The sequence below is a fragment of the Triturus cristatus genome, chromosome 5_2 (genome assembly GCF_964204655.1).
Source record: "Triturus cristatus chromosome 5_2, aTriCri1.1, whole genome shotgun sequence".
Lineage (NCBI taxonomy): Eukaryota > Metazoa > Chordata > Amphibia > Caudata > Salamandridae > Triturus > Triturus cristatus.
This window is the reverse complement of record NC_140588.1, coordinates 1,001,736,078-1,001,762,628: the sequence shown is the minus strand read 5'-3', so window position 1 is coordinate 1,001,762,628 and position 26,551 is coordinate 1,001,736,078. Positions and strand designations below refer to the sequence as shown.

The 26,551-nt window shown below is 46.5% G+C and overlaps 1 protein-coding gene across 2 annotated transcripts in view; it reads left to right on the top strand.

Moving 5' to 3' along the window:
- Positions 1–26,551, top strand: part of LOC146829570 (vascular endothelial growth factor receptor kdr-like) — a 579,398-nt gene that overhangs the window by 182,749 nt on the left and 370,098 nt on the right. For both annotated transcript variants that reach the window (XM_085608274.1, XM_085608273.1), the window contains exon 3: positions 18,458–18,684. In XM_085608274.1, coding sequence (XP_085464400.1) covers positions 18,458–18,684 — 227 coding nt within the window. The remainder of the gene's footprint in view (positions 1–18,457; positions 18,685–26,551) is intronic.

The following is a 26,551-nucleotide window of genomic DNA, read 5'->3' as shown; positions in this document are numbered from 1 at the left end:
CCTTGTTTTCACTCTTTTTTTTCAGAGTGAAATACACAAAATGGCGGCCGCCGCTTCCTGGTTTCGGCCGATTCGAATGTTTACTAAGATCTAAGAGCCAATCAGAATCGCGCTCGCGCACGCCACCGTACGCTTACCGTAAGCGTACGGTAAGCGTACCGTAAGCGGGCTCAGATATATATATTGATTTAAAGGCTATTTTCTCAGAATCTACTGAACAGATTTACACCAAACCTACAAAAGGCACTTCCTTGACCTAGGGACTACCTCTCTGCCAAATTTTGAGTAATTCTGTTCAGCCGTTCGGGCTGTAGCTCGTTCTAAAGGTCCTATGGAAAAATGCATGGGAAAAACGTGTTTTGGGACCCCCCTTTTATCTCAGCCCCCGCTTGACGGATCCCCCCGAGACTTTCAGGGTAGGAGCGGAGCGTAGCGCCCCACCTATTTTGAGAAATTCGCGAGGATTCGTCGACCGGCGCCAAAGTTATTCAAAATAGAATGTTGAGGTTTTCCTATGGAAACGTGGTCCTAACTATAACTACCTACTGGCGACCGCCAGTAGGTAATATATATATATATATATGATAACATATATACAAATTCACTCGTTTAGATGCCTTAAAGTACATAAATCTAATAACAACCTCAGTACAGACCTTCGGGTCTCCATTCTCCATTCTTTTGTTAAGCATTACCACCTGTCTCTGGTCCCTTAATGCTTCCTAGACCAAATTAACAATGCCATAATACATTTTACCTGTTTAGTACCTTTTATCAGATTAGTTTACTAGTACTAGTGATAAGGCTGAGATCCACTACAGAAATTTGAACAAGGAACCCTAGGTCGATGTCTCTTTCTACCTGCTGAGAAGTGTAAAGGGGAGAAACAAAGCATCCTGAACAATTCCATTTCCAGTAGTAACCAGGGCTCAAAGATCTCAGACTCCAACTTCAGTTTAGGAGGTTTATTACAAAGCCAAAAACGAATGAATATAGAAGCACCTCAAGACGAGGTTGTAAAAATTGATAGGAATTAATACAAAGCCAAACCTACGATGAGTCTGCTCGGATGGATCATGAAAAGAATAAACAACTCTTAAAAGAAAAACGCAAGCAAGGACTGCTCCAACATTTAAGTCAGACTTCCTCTGTAGCTGAAAAGTGAAAAGCATTAGACTGTCCCTACACTATCTCTAAGGTGACATCCCTACTTAGCATTTCCCTGACAAAATCAGTTAAAAGGTGTCAGCTTGTGAAGACTTCCTAAGAAGCACCTTCACAATGTAAGTCAGATGGCTAAAGCAACCGAGCTCGTTCTACGATACTCTTCCTAGATCAATCTTCTAACCCCTTCTCCTAACTCATCCTGTGGTCTTCTGCCTCTCTTCCCTCAGTGCACTTTCCCTAATACAAAACACAAAAACGTAGAACACGCCCACAGATCACCTCATACTTATGGACACCTCTCCTAGGTAGTTTTCCACCATCTTCTCCATGTGTATTACGTTGACCTTGGTTCCCAGACCTCCTCAGCGAGAAGGAACAGCGGCTCCCAATTATCGATCTTCTGTTTACAAAGTAACACTTCTCCTCCATGCCTAACTCCTAAAACAAAAGCGTTAGTTCTAACTAACAAAGGCAGCTTCTCCCACCTGCAACTGAAACGTGAGAACAGGACATCCCTGCGTGCACATGAAATTCTCGGACTACTTCTAAATGTGAGAGCCTACCAGGAAAATTACATTTCCAGGCCTACACAATTCGGCTAACATAAGACTAAACGAATAGGCCTTTCATAGCACAATGTGGACATTCATTTAGGCCTTTACACATCAAAATTTACACACATGTTAATAATGCTTCTTGTTGCAAACATCTACAATCATTACATGTTAAGCATATCTCATTATTTCTTCGTGCAATATTCATCATGATGCACGTTTAAATCAGAAATGCATTTCACTACACATAAGCTTTTCGTTAGGCAACTGCAATATATCATGGGTTACGATTTCAATATAAACAGCATTTCATTTCTCTTTGCGTAACATGAAATACTTTTCTATTACTTCACTTGCACATTTTGTTATTACAATGCAATTCTACTAATCAAGATGAAAAAAATACAAGAATATATGCGGGTGCAGACTATCCATGATTATGATGCACCCCTACAATTTTAGAACACCATCACGCTCCATCACTAGTTTCTGCAAGGGTGCATAATTAGGCGTACAATGAATTTCAAGGCAAGTCAAGACTCCCTCATAATCGTAGCCTCCACATTTGCACCAGAAAGTTTTAGGAATTTGAAGTGACATCTGATGTGATCAAATGTTGTTTAATTGTAAAGAAGATATTGAACTGTTTTAGTCCTGAAGCAGATGGATTTTATCAAATCCACTCTACCGGAACGTGTTGATGAAATATTGTTGGCACTATCTGCAGGCACTCGCCATTTTTACAAAGGAATTGAGCTTTATGAATGTCCAGAGACAGTAAAGTAGAAGTGTACACGTTAAAAGACACATTGATTGATTTGACCCATCTCTTCCTTTTTGTGTTATGTATACTTTGTAATAATTTGGTTATATGTATCAAATGTTAACCCCTACAATATGTATAAACTCTTTAATCAGATTACAAATATTTTTATTTTTCTGGCCCTTTGGCATTTATATCCATTACATTCTGGATGAAAGTTTTTTTATTGTGTGGGTGGTGGAGGCCATGTATAGGATATTTTAGTTTTAGGTTTGATTGTACACTGAGGGGCGCTGACTGGTGTTGAGATATGTCAGGCTGTGAGTTATTGTTACTTTAGGGCATGGCCCTCTTTTTTTATTTTAAAGACACGTCGTGGATCAGCGGATCCACTGCGATTCCCCAGAGGTCTGCATTGAGCCCTGCGGTGGATTTGCGGTTCCATGTAATCCACCCCCAAATTTCTTTTTTTAATTTGGCCAAAAAGGGAGCCTCTAGGACCATCCCTCCTCAAGGCCCAGGGGTCAAGGTACCCCTACCCTGCCACCTTGTATCTTATTTTATTATATATTGTAGGGCTCTGGACCGATTCCCTGAGTCCTAGGATGGTGGCTGCTACTTCCCCCTCAAGGTGTGACCAACAAATCACAATGTATCCTCAATTTCTCTGAAACTACTGAACTGATTTACATCAAATCACAAAAAGCACACTCTCTCAATCAAGATTCAGCTTTCTGCCATATTTGATGTAATTCCGTTCAGCCATTTTTGCGGCACCACTGTTCAATTTTCCTATGGAAAATTGCATGGGGATAACGTGTTTTGGGACCCATCCCTTTTATCTCAGCCCCTTTCTTGATGGACGCCTGAAAAAAGGAAGACGCTGAGGTAGATGAGACGTTTTTTGAGAATGTTGTGTGAAAATTCTTCAAATGGCACCAAAGTTATTAGCAAATCAAAAAAATCAATTTTCTATTGAACCGGGTGTTCTAACTATACTACTCAGTAGCTCCCAACAAAAGATTTGTCTAAATACATTATTCCATTAGCTCAAAAAATAAATAACTCATTTCTGTCTAGAACACAGATGTGTTTTACAAAAAATAGGATGAGCAATTTGGTAAAAGAGCCTTTAGAAATCCTTTTAAAATCTATGTAAAAAAAATGTGTAGAATTTGTGTGGTTCAAAGAGTAATCATTTGCCGGCAGTAAAGCTACGTGGCACAGCCGGCTAACGATGCCCTTGATCAGCATTAAAGAGTGTCTACATCTGATAGGCAAGGTGCCAGTACGACTGATGAGTAAGGGACGCCCTCACTCTGTAACTGGAAGTGAGCCTTTTCAAGATTCCTTGTCCTGCTCCTACATCATCATCATCATCATCAGGAAGGCGACAGGATGAGAGATGGGCAGGCGAGCCAGGAAAAGGCTTGCCGTGGACCATTTCTTGTACGTGCCTGTTGGCTCACGCCTGTGCAGTTCCTGTCCTGGTGACTACTCTAAATTCCCAACCTGTAATTTGTAGCTGTGGCGTGTTTGAAGAAGTCGATGAGAATTATTACAAGAAACCCTAGTGTGACAACTTGTATCCCTAAAGATCAAGTACAGGAACGCATTGCAGTAACCTTTGCTTGTATGCTGCCCTTGCTGTTACAGTCTTCGGCTATTATTCATTGTAAATATTAAGTATTAGTATGAACCAACGTATTTGTATGCAATTCATCAACTCCAGAAGGATGAAAGCCTGAGTTAGCTTGAATTGAAGCTGAGGTTGTAAACTGTAGGTTCAAAACACATCTCCACATTGGGTCCTCTTGACTGTGTGAACAGTTCTTACAGTGCTTTAAAACCCGCGCCTTTGTGTAGTCTGAGGCGCTAGATAGAAGTCTTGGTCACCCACTGAAAGGGTTAAACTCAAGGAAGAAATCCTACAAGAAGCATGGTGCGTCCCGCTGAGGTGTGGGATTTTTGTAAGGGAGTTACAAAAAAAAGGGCAAAGGTTCCTAATGAGGCCCAAGCAGCTAAAGTTGTGCTCAAGGCAGATACTAAAATGTGCTTGTTTTCATAGAGTGTATCGATTTATCATCTATGGATATTCACATTATTGAACCTGTCAAGCATTCATGTATCAGTGCACATTTATCAGTAAAATAAAAGTGCAAATATAGAAGTTTTATCTTCATTTTTTCACAAAACCTTAAAGAAATACGAACAAAGCAGACAAAATTGGCAAAAAATTAGTGTTGGAAAAATTCAGACAGAAATGTAAAAAATCCCAAAAATTACCATAAAACCGGGCGCCCTAATTTTAGTGTTTGAGCGAATGGTTCACAGCCCATCTAGATGGCCTGTGAACCCCTTCATGCGGGCACCGGCTTACAGGCAGGTGACTGCTTCACAGTCAGAGGGTGGCCCCTGCGGGGCATAGGCGGTGTTGTGCTGGGAGATGCTGGTATTATTTCTGACAACAAGCCCCAAAGTGAAAATATTACTGTCTCCCTGCCCCAATGCTGATAGATTTTTCCCAGATCACAGAGGCCATTTTGAATTCTCTGAGGAGCCTTTCTATAAAGGCAGCCCCTGTGACATGATTCCTGCCACTGCCTGTTGGCCGCAAGGGAATTCCTGATGGAAGAGACAGTGCTGTCTCCTTTGATGGGAAAATTGCCTTCCCCTCTCCTCCAAGTGAGGGAAGGATGCCATGAGGCGGGCGGACAGGGCATCTCCAGATGTTTGGTCTTGTATTTGCCCGTCATGGCGGAGGAGTGCGCCCCCTCTGCCAGCAGATGGAAAGCTTGAAAAATTCAATGATAATAAAACAGGTTTATTATCATGTTATTTTTCTGTGCATGGCTGAGACTTGGGGGCGGGGTCATCGTGATGACTCATGGAGAAGGAGTGGTGGGCACATGCTACAAGTGTGCATTTGGGTTTGGCCGGTCGTCTTAGGACAGTCAAACCGACATGCACACAGAGGTGTTTGCCACCCGTGCTGCATTGCTGGGTTGGAGACAGCAAGCACAGGCTCCCAGTCTCTCTGGGAGTGCAAATCCAGGCTGCTCAGGCCAATCCCTGCACTTCTCCCATGCTGCTGGCAGCATGAGAGCAGTGTCTGGATTGGCTGTAGGGTAGTCTGGGGGCCTCAGCCTGTGCTGCAATGGAGCTATTGGAGCAGAAGAGTGGCGATGCGGCGGGCGGCAGGTACGTTCTATATTGTTTGTTTTAGTTTGTGTGATTATTGTTGTCAAACCCTCCCCCCCCCAATTTCCCCCTGCGCTGCCCCACTTTTTTCCATGACACCAGCCACTACTGGGCGGAACAGATACTGAACAAGAATTGCCAGTCTAATCATGGTGTTCTTTGATATATCCTGTTCAGTCCTCCAGGCTCTCATCCAAATTGGCATTTCTAGCAGCGATGGAAGAACACAACGCCAAGGTCATGCATGGAAAGTCATCTGATGTGAACTTTGCTCATGCTTCCACTTTTTCTCATATGCAAACAAATCCCTTCACCCATTACTTGGCTCTGAACTTTTGTGGTCGCCCTCAGTCACAGACTGAGAGGCAGGCGCTGCCCATGTGCCTGACTGAAAGAGGAAATTCATACCTATAAGGACTATAACAAGCATTTACAATGCAATGGTCTCGGCATTGGTAAAGTTAGAGCTATTGGCATTGCTCATGACATTATTTTTGTTTATGTGTTTGTTTTTAAAACATTTAAAGAAACGGCATTGTCATGAGCAATGCCAATAGCTCTAACTTTAACAATGCCGAGACCGTTGCATTGTAAATGCTTGTTTTTTTTATGTTTTTAAAACATTTAAAGAAACGGCATTGTTATTTACAATGTCAATAGCTTAATCACTCTCAAAAGCGAGATTTATTATGCGAGCATTATTTGGGAAGTTTGGCAAATCCATAATTATGAGGAAAACGCTGCAGCATCGCAAAATGCCAGTGGCCCAGACTAATATGCATGATGAGTATTTGGATCCCATGCCCATTCCTTCTTTGTCCTCTCTGCTGAAACTGCTGTCTGAAGTGTCACATTTTATTAATACTAAACAAAAATCGCACTACCGTGCCAGGGCCAGACTTGGCGTTGATAATGATTGTTTGAAAAGGGAACTTTGAAAGGATACGAACTTGACCAATTCTGGTTTCAAAATATAAGAGAACACTGTAGAGGCATGCGTCTACCGACTGTTATATATAATTTGGGATATATTTCTTAATCTGTCGAGTTCAGCCACTGCATGATTATATTGTTGTCTCTTTATGAAACTCAGGAGCAGTAACATTGTCGTGGTGTCACTAGGGCTTCAAGTGGATGCTTTTTCAATAGTATATACAAGCCACAGTTACTGCTAATTTATCTTATGCAACTAACAACGATTGACAAAGCCAATAGTCCTAACTTGTTGTAGGTATCATGTTACTTGTTGTATCATTATGCCTGGATGCAATGACAAAAGAGACAGCAAAATACAAGTCGATAGACCCCGCGCAACACCGCCCCCCACCCCCACCCATTTTTTTTTATCCCACTTAAAGCCCTGGGTAGGATACTCAACAACAGGGCCGAACTGGAACCCCAAAGTAGGCCTGGCAATTATGTCGGACCAGCTGGAGGGTCATGGGGGAGGTTAACTGTGAAGCACTTTTGCTACAGGAAACGCCCGATGCCCGGGCAAGCCAGCCCGGCCCTGCTCAACAACCCCGTTCTCTCCCGCCTTTACCTGTGATCAGGCGCGCAACACCCATTGAACTCAAAGCGCTTCAGCCCCCCCCCCTCCCCCCCCGTCGTGTGTGGCAGCCCGGGATGAGACCACTCCCTGGCCAGACACAAAGCCGCGCCTGAGCACTCCACAGGTCTTTAAAAAGACCATTTGCATGTTAATGAGGCCTCGCTGTTGGTTCACCCCTTGTTTCCATTGTGCAGGAAAAAGCATCACACGCTGCAGGGTCACTCACTGGCTGCCTGGTGAATTTAGAAAGTGCCGTGTAGTGTTATGCTGCACTACTAGTACTGTGCTAAAAATAGTCCAGGTCATGGGTGGGGGGATTAGTCCTGGCGACAAGCAGCTACTACTGTTATTGGTAGTTGAGCGCTACCAGTGACAGTGCGAGTACATAGCCGGTCTCTTCTTTCATGCAGAAGCCTCCTCACGTGTCCCGTATTGGACCAACCTGCGTCTGACCTAAGTCTCCTCCACAAGTTCGCCAGCCCCCAGCATAGTGTGCAGGCATGCGCCTCAGAGACAGACAGGACAGGGAAGAAGAAACAGCGTGTGTAGTGCGCTGCAGCAGCACTCTGCACAGGACTCGTTCACTGTGGCTCATAATGCTTTTTGGCACCCGATCCGCTATATCTGAACAAACTTCCATCATAGTTTGCTTCCTGGCACTGGCAATTTAAAAATTAGGCTGCGCTCACCAGCGGCACGTTTCAGTGCAGAGGGTGGGTGCCACATAGCTATGGCTCCTAAAGCTGTGTGATACTGCGATAGAGTGAGAAAGAATGAAAAAGGGAGAAATATGCAGAGAAAGAGATAAACAAGATACAGCAAGGTGAGAGAGAGCAAGCGAGAGCAAGTAAAAGTGAAATAGATAGAGCAAAATAGAGACAAAGGAGCATGGATGAAAAGAGAAAGATGGATAAAGAAGGAGCACGTGATAGAAAAAATAAGAGAGACAAAGTAAAGTGCGACAGCGAAAAAGAACAAAGGAGGGAGAAACGCAGTCAGACTCGGTGGCTAAACAAAAGAGCGAGGCACAAAGAGCAGTAGAAAGCAATTAAGAGAAAGAGAAACTGAGAAGTGATATGAGTATGAGGCTGTAGAGGGGTAGGGGTGATCGGGAGGGAGGAAGGTGTTTACTCAAATAAGAAACTGCCGTCAAAATTCTTAGAAGCTCTAGAGCAGGTCTGATCCCCCACAAACCATCCAGTGTCTGACTCGTAAACAAAGAAGCCCGAGCCCAGGAGTGAGGGGGAGGGCACAGAGGCGCACCAGGAAGCGAGGAGGATTCGAACAGAACAAAGGGGAGGCATATGTGGCAGCCTCAGAACGTGGGTTCTTTTGGTGGGGGGCGGCATCAGTGCACAGCGGGTATACCATGAATTACGGGTTCAGAGAAGGGGAGTCACGAGGTAGGTGGGGGGGGGGCAGTCGCACAGGGACAGCTGGCAGAAAACGAAGTGGAGCCCTCGTGGGAGAAGGAAAGGGACAATGGGAAGTGGGGGTATGTAAGGGGGAGCAGCGAGGAGAGCAGAAACAAGAGGAAGCACACACCACCGCCTTTCTCCGAGGCAGAGCAGAAATGCCTCGGAGAAAGGCAGCGTCGTTTTCGGATTCGGGGGCGTGTTTTGCTGTTGTCTCCTCCCTGAGACTTTTCGCAAAAACCACGCCCCCCGATCCGAAAAGGACGGGGCCTGATCGGAGTGACGGGACCTCTTCTCCAGTGGCTGGCCAGCATTGAAGAGGCCAGCCAATGGAGAACAGGGGAAAAGAGGGGCTGGATCAAGCCCCTCTTCTCCAAGTCATTAAATCTCTCGACTTCCGGTTCTGCCTTCGGCAGACCGGATGGTCCCGAGACCTAAAAAGGGACCCGTGCGCTTTCCCCTTTTTCTTCCCTTTTTAATTGGCAGGGGCTGCAGCCCTTGCCATACAGAAGCCCTCCCTGTTTTTCATCATCGAGGCCACTGGGTTGAAAGGGTAAGCCCAGTTCCACCCTCTTCTCGTCACATGCTCTTGCCATGAACTTTGGTGCTTCGGGTTTTCCTGGTCGTTCCACCTCCTGTAGATGAAGTCCTCCACCCTTTGGAGTGTGGGTAATTTTAGGCTGCATGACCAATGAAACTGACTAAACAGCTGCCCAGAGGTGCTAGATGCAGGTTCTTCTTCTTCAACAAAAACATGTCCTTCCTGAGGCAGGCAATCACCACAGGCAGCTGCTCCTCAGCGATAGACCCTGCCTGGCTGCTGCGGTCCATGTCTGAGGAGATGCAGAGGAAGAGGAAGGCAAGGTACCACTTTTGACTTATGAAAATACTTAATTTTTGACCTTATTTTGTGGAGAGTTATAGAAAGTAAATCGTAAAATTCATCCCTCATGTTTTCTTTGAGTGGCACCAGGGTAAGCGACACAAACCCTTGTTAAGCAACACTTCATTGGACCCTGGAGGTGGAATCCCTTTCTCTCTGTATCATCCTCAGAATCTGCAGCCCCCCTGGTTGACCTGCCCCCGTGCTTTCTTGTGAAGTTTTAGAACTAACTGGTTATCAGGAGACTATGGCACCAGCTCTACCAAACACACCTCTCCAAAATGGCAAAAGGCACTGTCACTGCCAATATTTATACAGGAATGATTCAGCATGCACTCACTCTCCATCATTCTTGGAACAAGCCGAACCCCTACTGGAGAGGATCCAATACCCTGTCACAGTGGCCCCACGGCTAGTCACTACAGATTCAAGTGGTCACCAGAGCCTCTGATTTGTTGTCTTCCGGCACACCACCAGAAGGAGGTACATTCCCTCAAGGTGGTGGCAGACACAGTATCTCAGAGCCTACATGGATATACTGACTTCATTGCACAGTAGGCTCAATCGATTTCTTAAACCCAAGAGAACTGAGCAACTATGTTGTCCACCGCCCATCCTAAAATCCACTGCTGATGAAAGATGTGCTTGAACTGCACCGCCCGCCAGTGGTTGCCAGAACCATTTGCTACCTGTCTAGGTTTAGGGGTGCTCAAGGTGGCACAGTGAGCTAGCTGGCCAATAGGACAACATATCCTGAGGGGGTGCATGGACTCAGTCTGGCACTATCCCAACGGCTATGCTGTCCACAAACACGCAGTTCCTACTGTAGGTTGGAAACTACACGGCAGCACTCCACAGAGCTGTCAGAGCAGTGAGTCCCGCTCCTTGGCAATCTTCTAGCCCCTAAATCCAGTAGAGGAACAAGGAAGACTTCTAGAGGATTATCTCTCTTGTGACCCTCACATCTACTGGAGCAGCACAATCCCAGATGAAGGGCAGCCCTCAAACACCCCTTACTCTTCCCAGGCACCAAACAAGTTAACAAAACAGAAAGTTACCCAGATCACTTACAGTGGCGTAACTAAACCTCAGGGGGCCCACCTGCAAAGTACATGGAGGGCCCCCCTCCGGACACACTTAGGAGCTCTCAGGCCGAGCTGCTGTGCTGGAGGGACCCCTTGGAGCGCTGGTGCCCCCACACTGCGGGGGCTCACGGGCCTTTGTTATGCCACTGATTACTCCGATAAAGGTTGGGCATCAATTTTGGAAATAATGTACCTGTCTTGGAAGAGCAAGACGAAAAAACAGGTGGGATTTCGGGAGGGAGCATCTTTTGACCCTTCTCAGAAGGGGACGAGGAGACTGTTAGGTATGTAAATGATTTTCTTAATTGTTAAGGCGAGGGGTGCCCCTCTGGCAGGCTCAGGTGACCTCATTTTTAGGTCTCGCGCCTAGGGTTGCAGTGCATAGCACTGCTCGCCCAGCGCGAGACCTCATGTAGGGGGTTCTGAAAGCTAACCACACGCTTGTGCATGTGGTTTTGCTTTCGCCGGCTGCAATTGGCTTTAGCGTGTTATTTAAAAAAAAAAAAATAAGGCACGCAATTGGGCAAAGGCAGGTGCATGTCGTGCCTTTGCTCCGCCCATTTCCATCGGTGTCTATTACACACAGCAGCGCTCGTTCGCCTCGCTGCCGCGCTCCCTTGCCCCCGCTCCTCTGTGGTGCGCGCGCACCACTGGTTTCGATTCCCGCCCCTCTGTGATGCGCGCGCACCACTGGTTTCGATTCTGTGCTTGTTTATATAGGCATTAAAATGACACCGTGTTCAGCATAAGACACCCAGGTAACAAATCGCTGTTACGCCTCTGCACGCCAGATTGTGCATAATAGTATCATAAAGATATATACTCTGGGATTAAGTTAGTGTAAGAAGTAAGTAGCATGCTGCTTGCGTAGCTGTGCAACATGAGACACACACAGGCCAATACCGATTTGCGCCTCTGAGCCAGATCCCAGGGATTTCAGGCTGAGTAATCACACCCTGAACCCTAACCGACATAACGGCCCAGGAAGAGTGTTCAAATCTAGAGGACTTTACAGGCCTGCATCTGTGACACAATAGAGCCTTCCTTTGCCCGCTGCATTGCAGTCTATACGGCAGCCGTGTGCAGGGCTGTAGTGCCTTCATGCTCATGTCTCGTTAAGTGTGTATGCGGGTAATTTAGAGGAGGCATTACCAAAGATACATACTTCATTCCTATCAGAGCACATATTACCTCCCCAGATGGCATGTACGTGAATTGGTGATCCCCCCTCCTGGGCGGTCATTTCTTTCGTCAGACATTTCGGAAAGGGGGCGGAGGTATAGTATACCAAGCCAGTTTTTGAAAGACCGGGTCCGCTGCTGGCACCTCTGTCTCGCAGGGAAGGGGGGAGGGGTGCTATTGTTTCCTGTTCAGGTCCTGCAAACACCACCAACAGTTACACAACGAAACAAGTGCTCCAAGTCCGCCTAATTAATTACACCCACACCGCTGCTGTTGAGCCCGCACAATAAAACACGAAACAGTCTGGCGGTTGTGCTATCCTGGAGATCAGGGAGTTAAGGTGCCCGAACTCGAACAGTGCTGCAAGGCCACTTTAGTTCCTAGGTGTAATAACTTTTTAAAATCTTTATTGATGTTGTTTTTGGCGTTGCTGGTTTCCCACTTTTGATTCCCCTTTGCGTTAAAAGCCCTCCCCTCAACCTCTGCGCATACACTGCCCCTGCAGCAGTCTCATTTTGGCCGTCATCCTCGGGGCCGAGAAGGCCTGCAATACATGCTGTCTACACATTTGTGACACAGAGTGAATTGTAGCAGTTACTTCTTGTTTTCACTACATTGCACGTGAAAGGCACAACAAATACCGCTATTGGCATGCTTGTACAACGTACCCTCTCAGAAGCGCTTTAGCACCGGGACCGCAAGTCTGAATGTTTCGGTTTTGAATTTGTAAAACAGTCACACTTTGGGATACAATTTGTGTATTCAAGCCCACGTATTGCTTTTTAAAGCCGGTTTTACAGCAAAACATTTCTATTGTGCGCACGTCACAGAATCGAGCGACAGAACACACAAGCATGCCCACGCTGCTCCGCTCTGTCTTCTCTCTAGTGATCCGAGGTGCAGTGATGCCCGCCAAGCAGAAACCAGATCGGTTATCAGCCTTGAAGTGGGGATTTTGCGTGGATTTGCTGTTTCTCAGAAGCCACGTAGAGCGATGTGTTCACTAGTCATTGAGTTTATTCTTATATAGAACAACTTACAAGTTAAATAACAAGTCATGACTAATGAGTTGTTTCACCCTCGGACCTCACAAAACACGTTGTGGTTAGTCAACTGTCTAATACTTCTTTCAAGCAGCAAAACCCTCATTTTTTACTTACAATTGCAGTCCAACAAATGCCGGTATTCCTCCCAGTAACATGATAAGCATGCAGCAGGACTCTTTTACAATTTCCAGCTCGGCTCCTGTGGGAATTTGATTATTGTTTGCCTTTCTCTATAACACTTTCTCATATGTTAAAGTTAGAGGTGGTGATGTTAAAAATACCAATGGCAATACTGCTTTGCAAATATCATTTTCCACAGCAAATAAAAACACAAAAGTAAAAAACATTTTTATTTTAAACGCCAACAGCTCTAACTTTTACAAATGCGAGACCTATTGCATTGCAAATGCTTGTTAAAGGATGGGGAGGTATAACAGCCCAAGGAGACAAAGTACCAGTGTGGTCATGGATAACACAAACCGCTTCATTCATTCACTGTGATGCGGTTACCCAAGCAGTGACTGTGATTTTATAGCAGACATATAATAATATTAATTCTTTTAGTGGTCCATTTGTAAAGCAATGAATAGAATTCCCTTTAACTGTACATTTATTATTTCCAACGACAAGACCCTTTCGTTGTAATGCACAGCAGAAAGATCTGTCATGAAAATCTATATACTGCAGAATGTCACAATTTATAGGCAGTGCCACGTTAGAGCTGATGTTGTGTGGCACAAATCTCTCAAAGATGTTCAACAATAACAAATGCTTTTCACCAGGGTGAAGGTACAGCTAACGCATACAGTTCTGCAGTGACGATTGAATAAAGGGGCATATGAAGTAATAAAAAATTGATGTAGAGTGAGGGCGCTGTACTCCCTATTAAGTTACCCCTCCTTCTACAGCAAGCGTGACATTGGGCCCATGATAGTTCACTAAACATGACTTTGTGATGTTGCGATAGGCTGGTTCATCAAATATTGATAAGAATGTGTTGAGAATGACTGATTTTATATTATTAGGATTCAGGAACAAGCCTCTGGACCTTGTTATCCAATAATAGCAAATGTTCTAAAAGCAAGATCTTAACAAGATGTGAAAAAGGACTGAGCTACATATATGTACACTAGCTATGTAGGCTGGCATCCCAGTCAGAGATCTGCAAGTTTTAGGTTTGACTCACAACTGTACTTTCTCAGCCTTATATCAATTTAAGGCTGCTAACATGAGTGTCCTTGAGATGGCTTATACTTCATATTATTCAACTGCCTAAAGACAATATAATTTATTATGCTCTGTATATTAATAATCATTAATTTCCCATGTAAGACATTCATGTAAAGGGATTTCCAGACTTGATTGTAGATTAGATTTGTCAAATGGTGCCAACGTTATTGGTAAGCAAAATAATCCATTTCATATGGAAACCTAGTCCTAACTATAACTACACAGTGGGGACTGCCAAATATATATTACATAATGGTAGCTCAAAATGAATGCAGACACTGGTTTACTGAAAAGTCTTTTAGAGTGTAATGCTGAAAAGGTAATATGAAGAAAAAATGTAACCCATCAGCAGGGCAACTGTATCCATGCTTGACATGATTTATATTTACTTTTTAAAAAAATAATTTCATATTAAAAGTGATATTTTAGAATGTCTGATGATAACTGCTAATATGTTTTTTAAGTGGTGGTGGAACTGGTGAATAGGTTTTATTTTTCTGAACAAGTTATGAGTTTTAAAGAGTCATCTCTATGTGATGTAATTAACTATTATCCATTTGAATGGTTCCCTGTCCTGAAAAGTATGAGTTTGTCTTGCCATGATTTGAAACCACGGTCTCCATTTCAAAGCAGATACTAACAGCAAACATTCAACACCATGAGGCATCTTGCAGAATGGATTGCGGCCAAGTTTTCTTTAAAACCTAAAGAGTAATCGGCCAACAAAAAGAAATGAGAAGATATTTCCATTAGCGGATCCCCTGAACTTGGCGGTTCCATGCAGGTTTAATACACCAGATAAAGAGGAGCCATATGACGTCAATACACGATTAGGGATTGAGAAAAGGACAGTCAATGCCACTTAAACATTGATTGATGTGGTTACCTTTCTTAATTCCATCAATCAATCAGCACGGGCATAGTATGCTTCTGCAGCCGTTTGATCGAATATCCTGGGACTACGAATCAATGCGATTTGTGGCATGCAGGTATTTGCAAGTGAAAATTCAAATCTGGTCTTAACAAATGTTTCCACCGAAGAGGGATGAATCTTGGAAGGGAAAAAGTAGATTAATGAAGCAAGCAGCACCCACAAGACCATTTACATCATATTTAAGGAGTTGGATCTTGGCATCCATGAACGCCTGGCGCATAAACTTACCATCTCTGGAAGAAAGAGAGCGATAAGAGGCCACTCATCATTATCATACGCTGGCACGATGTGCTCTTTCTCAGGCAACCCCCTTTGAACATGGAAGCCTCTCCCAACAATTAGACGCCTGGTCGTCTCAACAAACGGTCCAGGCACTGAAGAGAACTACTTTGATGACCCTCTTGTGAAAAAGGAGAATGCAGTCGTTTGCAGTGGAATTAACCAATGGCTGAAGTGGGCTGGCCCACTGCCCCAGACTGTCTCTTGTAGTGGGTGAAAGAAACGTGTGAACAACATACCATGAATGAAGAGGGCGGGCAAAATAAGTTCTATTTAAATATCATTTCATTACAATCAAAAGTTCTGGCTATCACCAGACCTAAAAAGCACTTACTAATTCGGAATCCATTTAATATGCATTACCTGACTCTCTGTGCATTTGACCGACAAAACCGAATTGTATTCGTTTTTTCACTGTATAATACTCACTGAACCCCACTGTGTATAAGTTATCCTTGATACTTCCTTCCTAATTTTGATGTTACCATCTACAAAGAGCTCTGTCACCCCAATGATGCTCACTGCCGCACGATATGAAAACAAAATAAAATACAAGAAGAAACAAACTTGTTATAACAGATTTATTGCCACAATATAGAAATGATGATCAGTTTAACCCTATTAATGAGTTTTCAAACACACTGCACATAAAATAGACTACATAGTAAATAAAACATGGAAAATAAAATTTTAGACACTTAATAATGGAATTTATTTAGGCAGACCAGAGTCTGACCAGGGGTCAATAGCAACTCCTTTGTTAGTATCTCATTTTATTGCACTTAATTGCAAATGATATATATTTCCCATTAGAATGCGCCAAACGTTTACTACTAGATAGACAGTTTGATGATAGCATCTGCAGCCCAAACTGAGCTGAATCTCGGCTACTTTTCAACCGCAAGTGAGTGGGAGAAGAGTCGATTCTTAGTTTTCTGTCGAGAAAGGTATTTTCTTCCGGGAGATTGATTTAGTTTGCATTTGGGAGCAAATTTTGGACCAAAAATACCTAATCTAAGACCTTGAAAGTGGGCAGAAGACCAAAGAGAAGACAGACTATTAAGAAGATTTATCAACCCCAGGATTAGCCAAACTCCATTTTGGTGGATTAATTTATACCATAAATCAATATGTTTTTTTTTCTTGTATATAGTAAAGGTCTCTGCAGAAGATGAGAGAGAGGTCGTATGAGGCAGATGTGTCTGGTTCTGCAAAGTGTTCTAGGGACCATTGCTGAAAATGTTATGCTTGTGCTAGAGTGAGTCAGTCACGGCCGCTGCAGGTAAGAGCAGTGGGATGGTGGGGCGTTGCGGGGGGGTTGGGGGCAGGGCCGGACTGGGAACAGAAACCGGCCCTGGCAAACTGCTCAGCTGGCCCCCCCTGGGGTTAGGGGGAGTGCAGCCGAGCAGTTTGTTAGGGCCGGTTTCGGACGATTTTGTTACAGGGGGGCGATATTGCTGACGCCCGGTAACAAAAATCGCCCCCCAGGGGCCCAAAACCGGGCCCCACCCTAGCGGCCTACCGGGAAAACGCCCGGTGCTCGCTATGGCCAGTCCGGCCCTGGTTGGGGGGAGGGAAGTTAACAGATGACGACGAGAGAAAATAAAAGAAAAAGAAAATGACTTACCTTGCTCTTGCCCTATCGCTGAATCAGCAATGCAGTGAACACAAGGTAAGTGGTTTTCTTTTTAAAAAAAAAATTTTTCCCCTCGTCATCGTCTGTCGCCTCCCTCCCGCCCCGCCCCTGCACCACCCTCCCACTCTTACCTGCACAGGCTGCGACTGGAATAAGTAAACTAGAGTAACACACCTTGTGAACAAAATTGCCTGTATACACATCATCCCTGGCAATGAAGCGGAACTGGGGGGTATATTTACAAGGAAATGCCGCAGTGTGGCTCTGCAGCAAATTTTACAGTACTGTGCTGCGTCATTCCAAAAACTTAGGGATGCGCTGTATTTACAAGAATACGGTGCACCCCTGTTTTGTGCCTAGTGCTGGTGCAAAACATAGCTGCCTAGTGCCAACACAGACACTCACTTGCCATAGTGCAAGGGTGTCTGTGTTGAAGGCAATGATTTTTTATGTGCAGGAAGGTACACCTTCCTGCACATAAACAATTGTTAAAGGCGATTTGCGCTTTCTATGTGTGCTGAAGAATGCAGCACACTTAGAATGAGCAAAAAACAAGGAGAAATAAAGGCATTTCTCCTCGTTGCGCCAACCTAACGCGTGGGGCTGCGTCAAAAGCAATAGGTGTTGTGGTGGAAAACTGTGTGAAAGGGAACTATATTTAAAAAGTGGTGTTTAGGCACGCAAATCAGCTTGGCATTGATTTGTAAATATGGTGCAGGGCATTGCGACACCGGAACGTCAAAAAAAGTGACTTTCAGTGGTGCGATCCCCTTGTAAATATGCCCTATGGTTTTGAAGAGCAGTTTTTCAGTTTCTCCACGCAGAGCAAGTGACGGGAAATCAGCACCAAGTGTGATCCAAAAACAAAGCTTCTCCGATGCAAAGTCTGGTTCAACCTTTAAGCCACAGAATTGGGGGACAGATTTGCTCTGCTTTTTAGTGGTTGGAAACACTCTGATGCAACCATTAAAATGTTATTTTGAATGCACCAAATCCATTTTAGGAGTCACTAAAGCTCTACCGTCTTGTAAAATGGGGTTGTAAATAAATATCTAATTGTAATTTATAAGAGGTGTGTTGTGGGCATCCCCTCCACGTTGCCATTCTGTTCCCTATGTCTCAATGGTTAGCGATTGGAATTACGGTCACAAACCATTGCTAAGTTACCGACCACCAAGTTAAGGTGATAATCAAAAAAGGGAAGGGACACCCTTTGGAGACCTTTCCATTTGTGAATTTGGGTGGCAGCTTTGGAAGGAGTCTGTCACTGAAGTTTTTCAAAATTGAAAACTTTTTTTAAAGCAGACCCATTTCCTTTAAGATAATCTGGCTGTATTAAAAGATAGGAGTATGTTGGAGGGCAGAAGTAAAGGGAGCAGAGACCTTGCCCAGCAGTGTATCACACCATATCAAGGAAGAGCCGTCTTCAGTGGCCATTAGAAGAACCAATGAACCAGTGAACCCATAGCGATAGCATGCAGGTGTGTGGATATGACCAGATGCTCACGACTTTGCTGTTTTTTTTAACAGGGGATCTTCCCACCTGGTGTGGACTTGGGGAGATGACCACAGTCCAGTCGGACCTCGATTCCACGTGGTTGAGCACCGATGTCCAGGGCCGGCTCACCAGCCTCTTATCTGCAGTCGCCTGACTTTAAACACAACCGCGGTCCAGGACACCGGCTACCTCAGCTGCCTCTACGACAACGTGCCGGCCGAGAAGGGTCTCGTGGCCAAGATCTACGTGTTTGTAAAAGGTAAGGGCTTCCCACCTTTTGTAGATCTTTCTGGCTGCATTTCTATTCAATATGAATATAAATCCCAAAATAATAAAAATATGCCACCAATTGAAATAAATGGCAGAAAAGTGTTGCATTAAAATCTGTGTAAAACCAGAAACAGTGAAAAAGCTTGCAAATGTTACTTCTTCTCTTCTGTAGAAGGCTTTTGGACCTTGCCAGATTTACATACATTTTGTAGAAAGCTTAAGACTTGGCTACCAGACCAATGTCTCTATTGCACATAAGGGAGGCGACCCAGGCACCTGACATGAAGCACCCAAAGCTCACAAAATGAAAATGATTCTCTTCCAGATTCCATCAGACCCTGTTTGTATGAGCCACAGGGTGGGCAGAGCCTGCTGGCCCACAGATATGGTGGGTGGGGTCATTTGCCTGTGGTGTGCATTGGTCAGTCCCACTAAAGCTGTCCAAAGGCTTCTCATGGAGGTAGTGTGGAGGGCAGAGACTCAGAATTCAAACAGTCAAACAACAGGCGCAGCACTTCACTGTCCAGCGCAGTGCATGTGTAATAAAAAGAGAAGTGCTTTAACGTCACAGTAAAAGGAAATATTCCACACATAAGTGGGTATTCAGCTGCATGGTTCTCCAGTCTTATTTAAGTCCCACACAATCTGTTGAGTTCTAATCCAGCTCCTATGGTTCCCCCAATATCTATGGTGCCTTAACAGAGATAAAAAGGTGCATGCAATAATAAAGCACAGGTTTAAGCTCCAGTGCTTAATTTGTAAAATAATAAGTGCCATGGTCCTGACCAGGAGGCCACTGCCCGCTACCCATTGCCCCTGTCATCCCTGCCAATGGCGGTACCAAAACAACAACTAACCATCTCTCTAGCATGTAAGTGTGACAGTTCAGATTATTCCAGGTCAGCAAAGCTAAAGGAATGACTGGGGAGACAGGTATTATTTATTTTTAATGTAGATTGTATTTATTAACAACCCTTGTTCTGCTCACCAAGTGCGGTGTTAAAAATTAAGTGCTGGTGTCAAGCACCGGAAACCAATTAAGTGCCGGTGCCGAGCACCAGAAACCACCAGCTCAAATTAAGCACTGGGGAAGCTCGCTATCAGGTTATGCAAACTGCTAGCATGTTCCCTGGGCTGCGGCTTGGTGCACAGATCAGTGGTTCATTCTTCACAGTCACACTGTCAGTGTTGTCATCAGCGGTGTAGAATCACAGGAAGCTGCACCATATCTGACTCAGGTCACTGGAAATGAACAGCGTGGCAGGCCTGATCAACAAGCGTTCGTTTTTAGCAGTTGCGGCCTTGTGGCCCTGGGGAAGGTCCGCCACTACAGCAGCATCATTGATTCTTGCGCTGCACATCGCAGCCTTAGGACCCGGGCCGGGGAAGGCAAAGCCGGACCCGATGGAGGCCCGGGTAAAACGCCGGCGGCGGGACCCCCCCACGCCACGCCCCCCGCAATTAGAAGACCCGGCTAGGCCGGGGAGGGCAGGGATAGGCCCACAAACAAAGGAAGCTCCCCCCCCCAATCAGGGGGCGAGAAAGATAGGCGAGGGGGGGGTTAAGTAGGGCCAACGGCCCGGGAAACCACATTTCGAATTTCCCCCCCCGCAAAAGGAGAAGAGAAAGAAGATCGAGCGGAGATCATCGACCTTTCGCGCCAAAAACCGGCCGGACAAAGGCCCCTGCAGGCGACAGGCTCCAGGCGACGGGATGATCCAAGCTGAAGAGGCGGAAAGGAAAGCCGGGGAAGCTGACAGACCGGACCGGAGAAGGGGACGCAAGGACGCTACACGGCATTTCGCGCCGTTTGGTCGGAAGGAAAATATGCGGCCATTCACCCCTGTCCCATCTGTCGGCGAGGGTACGGGCAGGGTCCACCACAGACTCAGGCTCAAGGGCACTTGGAGCCAATACGGCGGTGCCCGGAGCAACAGGAGCAGATTGTGAGCAGGCAACTGGCGTACACGAACCACGCGGGGGTCGGTGCGGGCGGCGGTGCCCCCGAACGGAGGAAGACGGGTGCGGGCGGCAGTGCCCCCTTAGCGAGCCCGGAAGCAAGATTAAAAGAAAAAGGTAAGGAGCGGGGCTGCGCGAAGCAGGGGTACGGCCGACTCAATTTGGGAAGAAAGGGTTAAATTACTGGTGTGATCAGAGGTGGCCAACGAGCGCGCGGTGCCTTTCCTCGGGCCTGTCCTCATCTCGAGCCAGCGTTAATGATCTTCCCGTCCTGCATCGTGGCCCCAGATGAATTTTAATTAAACGCAGCATTTCTTCCTGGTTCTTGAAAACCGGAGAAGCCCTTCAAGAATTTGTTTCCGGGAGGAGAAGGCGCCCCGCTATTTACTGGTGCGCTACTCCCCCACATACCAATAGAAAAAGACGGGGCGAGATCATTATTCTTCAGCAGGCAGCCGTGGTATTATTCTTCAGCAGGCAGCCGTGGTTTAAAGCGGGGCACGTACAACAATGCTGCCCTAATTACGTACTGAAGCGTGACTAGATTGTTTCCCTCGCATTAAGGGATGAAAGTCTCTTGCAATTTCTAATTGAACTGCGGATTCAAATGCGTTTACCTCTAGCTTCTTGTTATTCGTGACCTTTCGAGTGCCGAGAGTTTAAGTGCGGAGCCAGCGTATCAGCTCAGTCAAGCCTAGCAGATCAATGCAAAACGAAAGGTACACGGGGGTTCAAACGGTGAGTGCAAACACAGCCAGGCAAAGATTTTCTCGTGTGCCACACGAGTGCACATTTAAAGAGCAGCGCCGGAAACACGAAAGCGAAACGTTTTAGGAAATCAATATTCCATTCTGAATTGCGGGTATTCTCTATCAAGAAAAAACTCATAACGAATCTGATGCTGGACGCCGCCAATGGCACTACTTACATGTTTCATTTCTATCAGGAAGCAAACACAGTCCAGAGATCCAGATGGCCTGTATTTAACATGAAGAGGGTCTGGCGTAAGTCGAGGTCTATACTGGAATCTACGCATTATCAAACTCAGTGAGTCCCTAAAATTCACGTTAAAATACTGTATAAATATGCCACACTTAGAACGTATTCTGCTCTGACAGTTGACCTGTTCAAAAGGACAGACAAGTTCGTGCTCTCCAAATACTGTGCTGTGTAAAGATTCCCAATTATACCTTATCAGTAACTTCAAATCATCTCTGGCCCCTAACTGATCACTACTGAAGATTTGATGATTTGTGACTGTCGCCTCCTGCCTTGATCTTCCCCGCTAGGAATCCCCACAAACATTCTTTGAAATCCTGAAGTGGATGGCGCAGTGAACAAATACCATCTAAATTACAGGTATACAGCGATTTAGGGGATACGTAAAATGTACAAGACCAATAACTTTAAGTTAGGCAGTATAGTTTAAGAGCGCTTGGCGTGGGGAAGCATACACACAGGGCCGGACAAACGGCATAGTTGGGAGTTTGTATTGAATAATAAGAATGGATTTCTAGCCAAAGTAACCCTTTTGCATCAGTAATGAAGGTTCTGATAAGCTATATGTTGCGGGATATATGCAGTTCCGGGATGAAAGTTACTAGCTCACTATTCTATATGGGGAGTTTAAGGTATAAATTCCAAGTAACAAAAGAGGGCTCGTTGGAACACAGCAGTCTGCTGATCGGTTTCCATCATATGCAGTCGGCAATCTAATTGGTACACGCGCTTTGCAGCAGGCGTGTTAGCCCTCTGCACTACCGTCCCCTAAGGCAAATCCTCAATGTTACAAAGCACCGTTCTCTCGGCAAGAAGAGAATTAATCACACGAGTTTTCTTGACAATTATGTGAGGCCGGGTAATTGCCGGCGGGAAGACACGCTGAGAAACGCGGCAGCAGGTGCTGGTGCTTAAAAAGAGTAAACCTTCAGCAGGTGCTTAAAAAGCGTAAAGCAGGTGCTTAAAAAGCGTAAACATTCAAACACGGCGCCTTTAGGAAGCCAGCACCCGGTGCGGTGGCACCGGTCGCACCGCCCTACCGTACCACGTATAGGGGCCCGAGCACTTCACACCGCACACGACTTACAAGGAATGGAGATGGTATAGCGGTTACGAACAGCGGTTATGAATGCTGTGTCAGAGGCAATCAATCATAGGAGCAAATCCGCGTTTAGGTAAGGACACATAAGCCAAGGGACGGAAAGGGTAGGAGTCACAGGTCATTCAGACCGGTAGGCAGTATAGTTAAGAGTGCGCAGGGTGGAGAAGCACGCACGCAGAGTCGAAAAGAAACAGCATCGGCGGGAGCTTGTCTTTAAAGATAAGAATCGATCTATAGCCATAATAAAACCCTGTGGCGACATTAACGGATGCTATAATAAGGTGAATATGGCGGGGGTTATGCAGTTCTGGGAGGAAAGTTAATAGCTCGCTATGCCTCATGGGGACTTTAAGGATAAATCGCAAGTAACGAAAGGAGGTATCTTTCGAACGCAGTAATCGGCGGACCCGTTTACATCATACACAGTCGGTAATGTACTTGGTAAACGTGCCTTGCAGCAGGCATATTAACCCGCTGCGCAGTTAGCCCAGTAAGCTAATGTGAGTGGGGTTGAGCACCACGCACGGGGAGGCAAGCATGTGTCTCAAACAGAGGGTGACGCAGTCAGGAGCGGCATTATGCTGCAAGGCGCCCACCCCGCTTTGCCCCACCGGAGGGGCAAGGCCAAACCAATCCATCCACCTCCAGCAGATAAAGAGAGGGGTTCAACGGTTGGCTCGCTTAACAAGGTCAGCGCTAAAGCACCTGGTTGTGAAGCTTGGCATCAAATTCGAGGCTGGTTTGACACAGCATGACAAATGACCCAACTACCTCACAAGCCCCAGCACCCGACAGAATACCATTCAGTTACACAAGTAAAACAGTATGATTTTCTTTCGTACTAAACAAAGACTGGGAGTGGCAGGTCACTGCAGATAAAAGACAAGTTGGCAAGAAACATCAGAGCGGAAAATAAGCAGAGTGGTGGTACCAGGTATAGTGGGGGCAGACAGGCAGTGCAGGCGAGGCTTTCCCGAGGTGGGTAGGACAACCCAACTCTGGGTGTCATATTAAATACTAGACATTTCGAGTTGAGCAGGACCCGGACAGGGCGGGACAAGAGCTACCGTTCGGGTAGAGGAGGGCCCCCGTAAGAAAAGTACACCAAGCTGGCCTAGAAAAACAGCAGAAAGGTACCAAGACGCAAATACACAGCCAAGGCCAGATGCCAGCAAAAAGGCCTGGCGATGGGAGGGCGGCATCCTGCAAGGCCTCATCGGGGCACGCACCACTCATGGCACACAGGAGCAAAATGGCCAACCTCAGGAACGCCCGACTGAACTAAGGAAAAAAGCAGGGCGGAGGTGGTAAAGAGAGCAAATGTTGACCATACAGCTCCAAATACCGCGTAAACGGACGGGAAGTGGGGTATACGGCCTCCCCAGAGGCTGAAGGGTAGTAGAGACGTGCTTGGAGACAGAAAACAGGTGCGGCTCTGGCGAGCAAGGAAACAATTAGTCTGCATAGTGAGGGATTTCTGCGAATTGAGGCAGGCAAGCCCTGCCCGCGAGAGGCATAACCATTCGCTTACGGTCAAAGGCACAACGACATATTCCTGCAATTTGCGCTGAGGCACACGCCACCAATCAACCAGCCTGGTGGCAAAAATGGGCAAACCAATTCCCCTAGTGTCAATTACGAATAGATAGTCCATTATACCTGCTCCACACACTGAGCATAGTGGAGAGGGTGAAGCTAGAAGGCATAGAAAAATCCAGAAGAGAGCTACACACCACCAGGGCCAAAGCCTGCAAGGCCCCGGGGTGGACGTCAGGCAGCAGGGGCCGATAAACTGGTAGTTGGGGTAACACCTGGAGGAGGGGGTACACCACTCGGGGATAGGAATAGACAAGTTCACGCGGAACATCGTGGGCATATTCGAGCTAGGAGGGGGCAAGTAGGTCGCGAGGCTAGGTCGAGCTAAGGGGGGAGCTCCCTCCGATCGAAAAACCGTAGGGAGCGTGGCGGAGCTGACACGAGGAACCTAGTAGAGAACAAAATTACTAGGAGATAGATGAAAGGCTCGCATGGTGTCCTTGTCATGACTCACGGCAGGGGCACTGGGGGAGCCATTGGGCGGCGTGCCGCCAGACAAAGAACAAAGATGACACTCCCGCAGTACCCCGGGGATGCCTTATGGCAGGGGTACAGACGGAGAAGATGACGAGGACCCCGCCGCAAGAAAATAGAGTAGATGCTCAAGTAAGGTCCTTGGGATGCCAAACGGCAGAGACCGCTGGGAGAAGGGAGGGCCCCGAAAGGATACCGGACGAGCGGGACGGCACTTGCAGCCCGGGCATGCCCAGAAAGGGACACCCGCCAAATCGGTAGCAAGTTGAAGCCTAGATCCGTGAATCGAAACACAGGGATTGGGGCCCCTCTCTCCTCTCCCAGGCAATTGAGGCGGCTGGGTCCAGAATGCGAATAGAAAAAATGATGAACAATGGATAAAAATGAAACATGGTCATTGAAGGACTATAATAAGACCATGAGTGTTGAAATTTGAAATATGAAGATTTCCTGTTAACAAAATGTTTGTTGTGAAAATAAAACTGCGACCTTTTCAGGCACCAAGAAGTGGTCAAGTACTAATTAAGGGAAAAGCGCGCAGCGATGGCAACAAACATGGGGGAGTGGGGAGGGAGTGCTCGCCGCCTGGACGGGGTTAGGACCCGGGCCGGGGAAGACAAAGCCGGACCCGATGGAGGCCCGGGTAAAACGCCGGCCGGCGGCGGGACCCCCCCACGCCACGCCCCCCGCAATTAGAAGACCCGGCTAGGCCGGGGAGGGCAGGGATAGGCCCACAAACAAAGGAAGCTCCCCCCCCAATCAGGGGGCGAGAAAGATAGGCGAGGGGGGGGGTTAAGTAGGGCCAACGGCCCGGGAAACCACATTTCGAATTTCCCCCCCCGCAAAAGGAGAAGAGAAGCCCACCCACCCACACCTAAGGATACGGGCGTCGCAGCCGTAGGGGGGAAGGGTAGCGGAGCTGACACGAGGAACCTAGTAGAGAACAAAATTACTAGGAGATAGATGAAAGGCTCGCATGGTGTCCGTGTCATGACTCACGGCAGGGGCACTGGGGGAGCCATTGGGCGGCGTGCCGCCAGACAAAGAACAAAGATGACACTCCCGCAGTACCCCGGGGATGCCTTACGGCAGGGGTACAGACGGAGAAGATGACGAGGACCCCGCCGCAAGAAAATAGAGTAGATGCTCAAGTAAGGTCCTTGGGATGCCAAACGGCAGAGACCGCTGGGAGAAGGGAGGGCCCCGAAAGGATACCGGACGAGCGGGACGGCACTTGCAGCCCGGGCATGCCCAGAAAGGGACACCCGCCAAATCGGTAGCAAGTTGAAGCCTAGACCCGTGAATCGAAACACAGGTATTGGGGCCCCTCTCTCCTCTCCCAGGCAATTGAGGCGGCTGGGTCCAGAATGCGAATAGAAAAATGATGAACAATGGATAAAAATGAAACATGGTCATTGAAGGACTATAATAAGACCATGAGTGTTGAAATTTGAAATATGAAGATTTCCTGTTAACAAAATGTTTGTTGTGAAAATAAAACTGCGACCTTTTCAGGCACCAAGAAGTGGTCAAGTACTAATTAAGGGAAAAGCGCGCAGCGATTACTACAAACATGGGGGAGTGGGGAGGGAGTGCTCGCCGCCTGGACGGGGTTTGGGTCATGCTGCAGGAATTCTGGTCGACACACCGTTGTTCAGATTTTTAGATGCTTCCTGCAGGTTGCCACATGAACCATTCAAGGAGACCTTTTGATTTCTCACAGTTT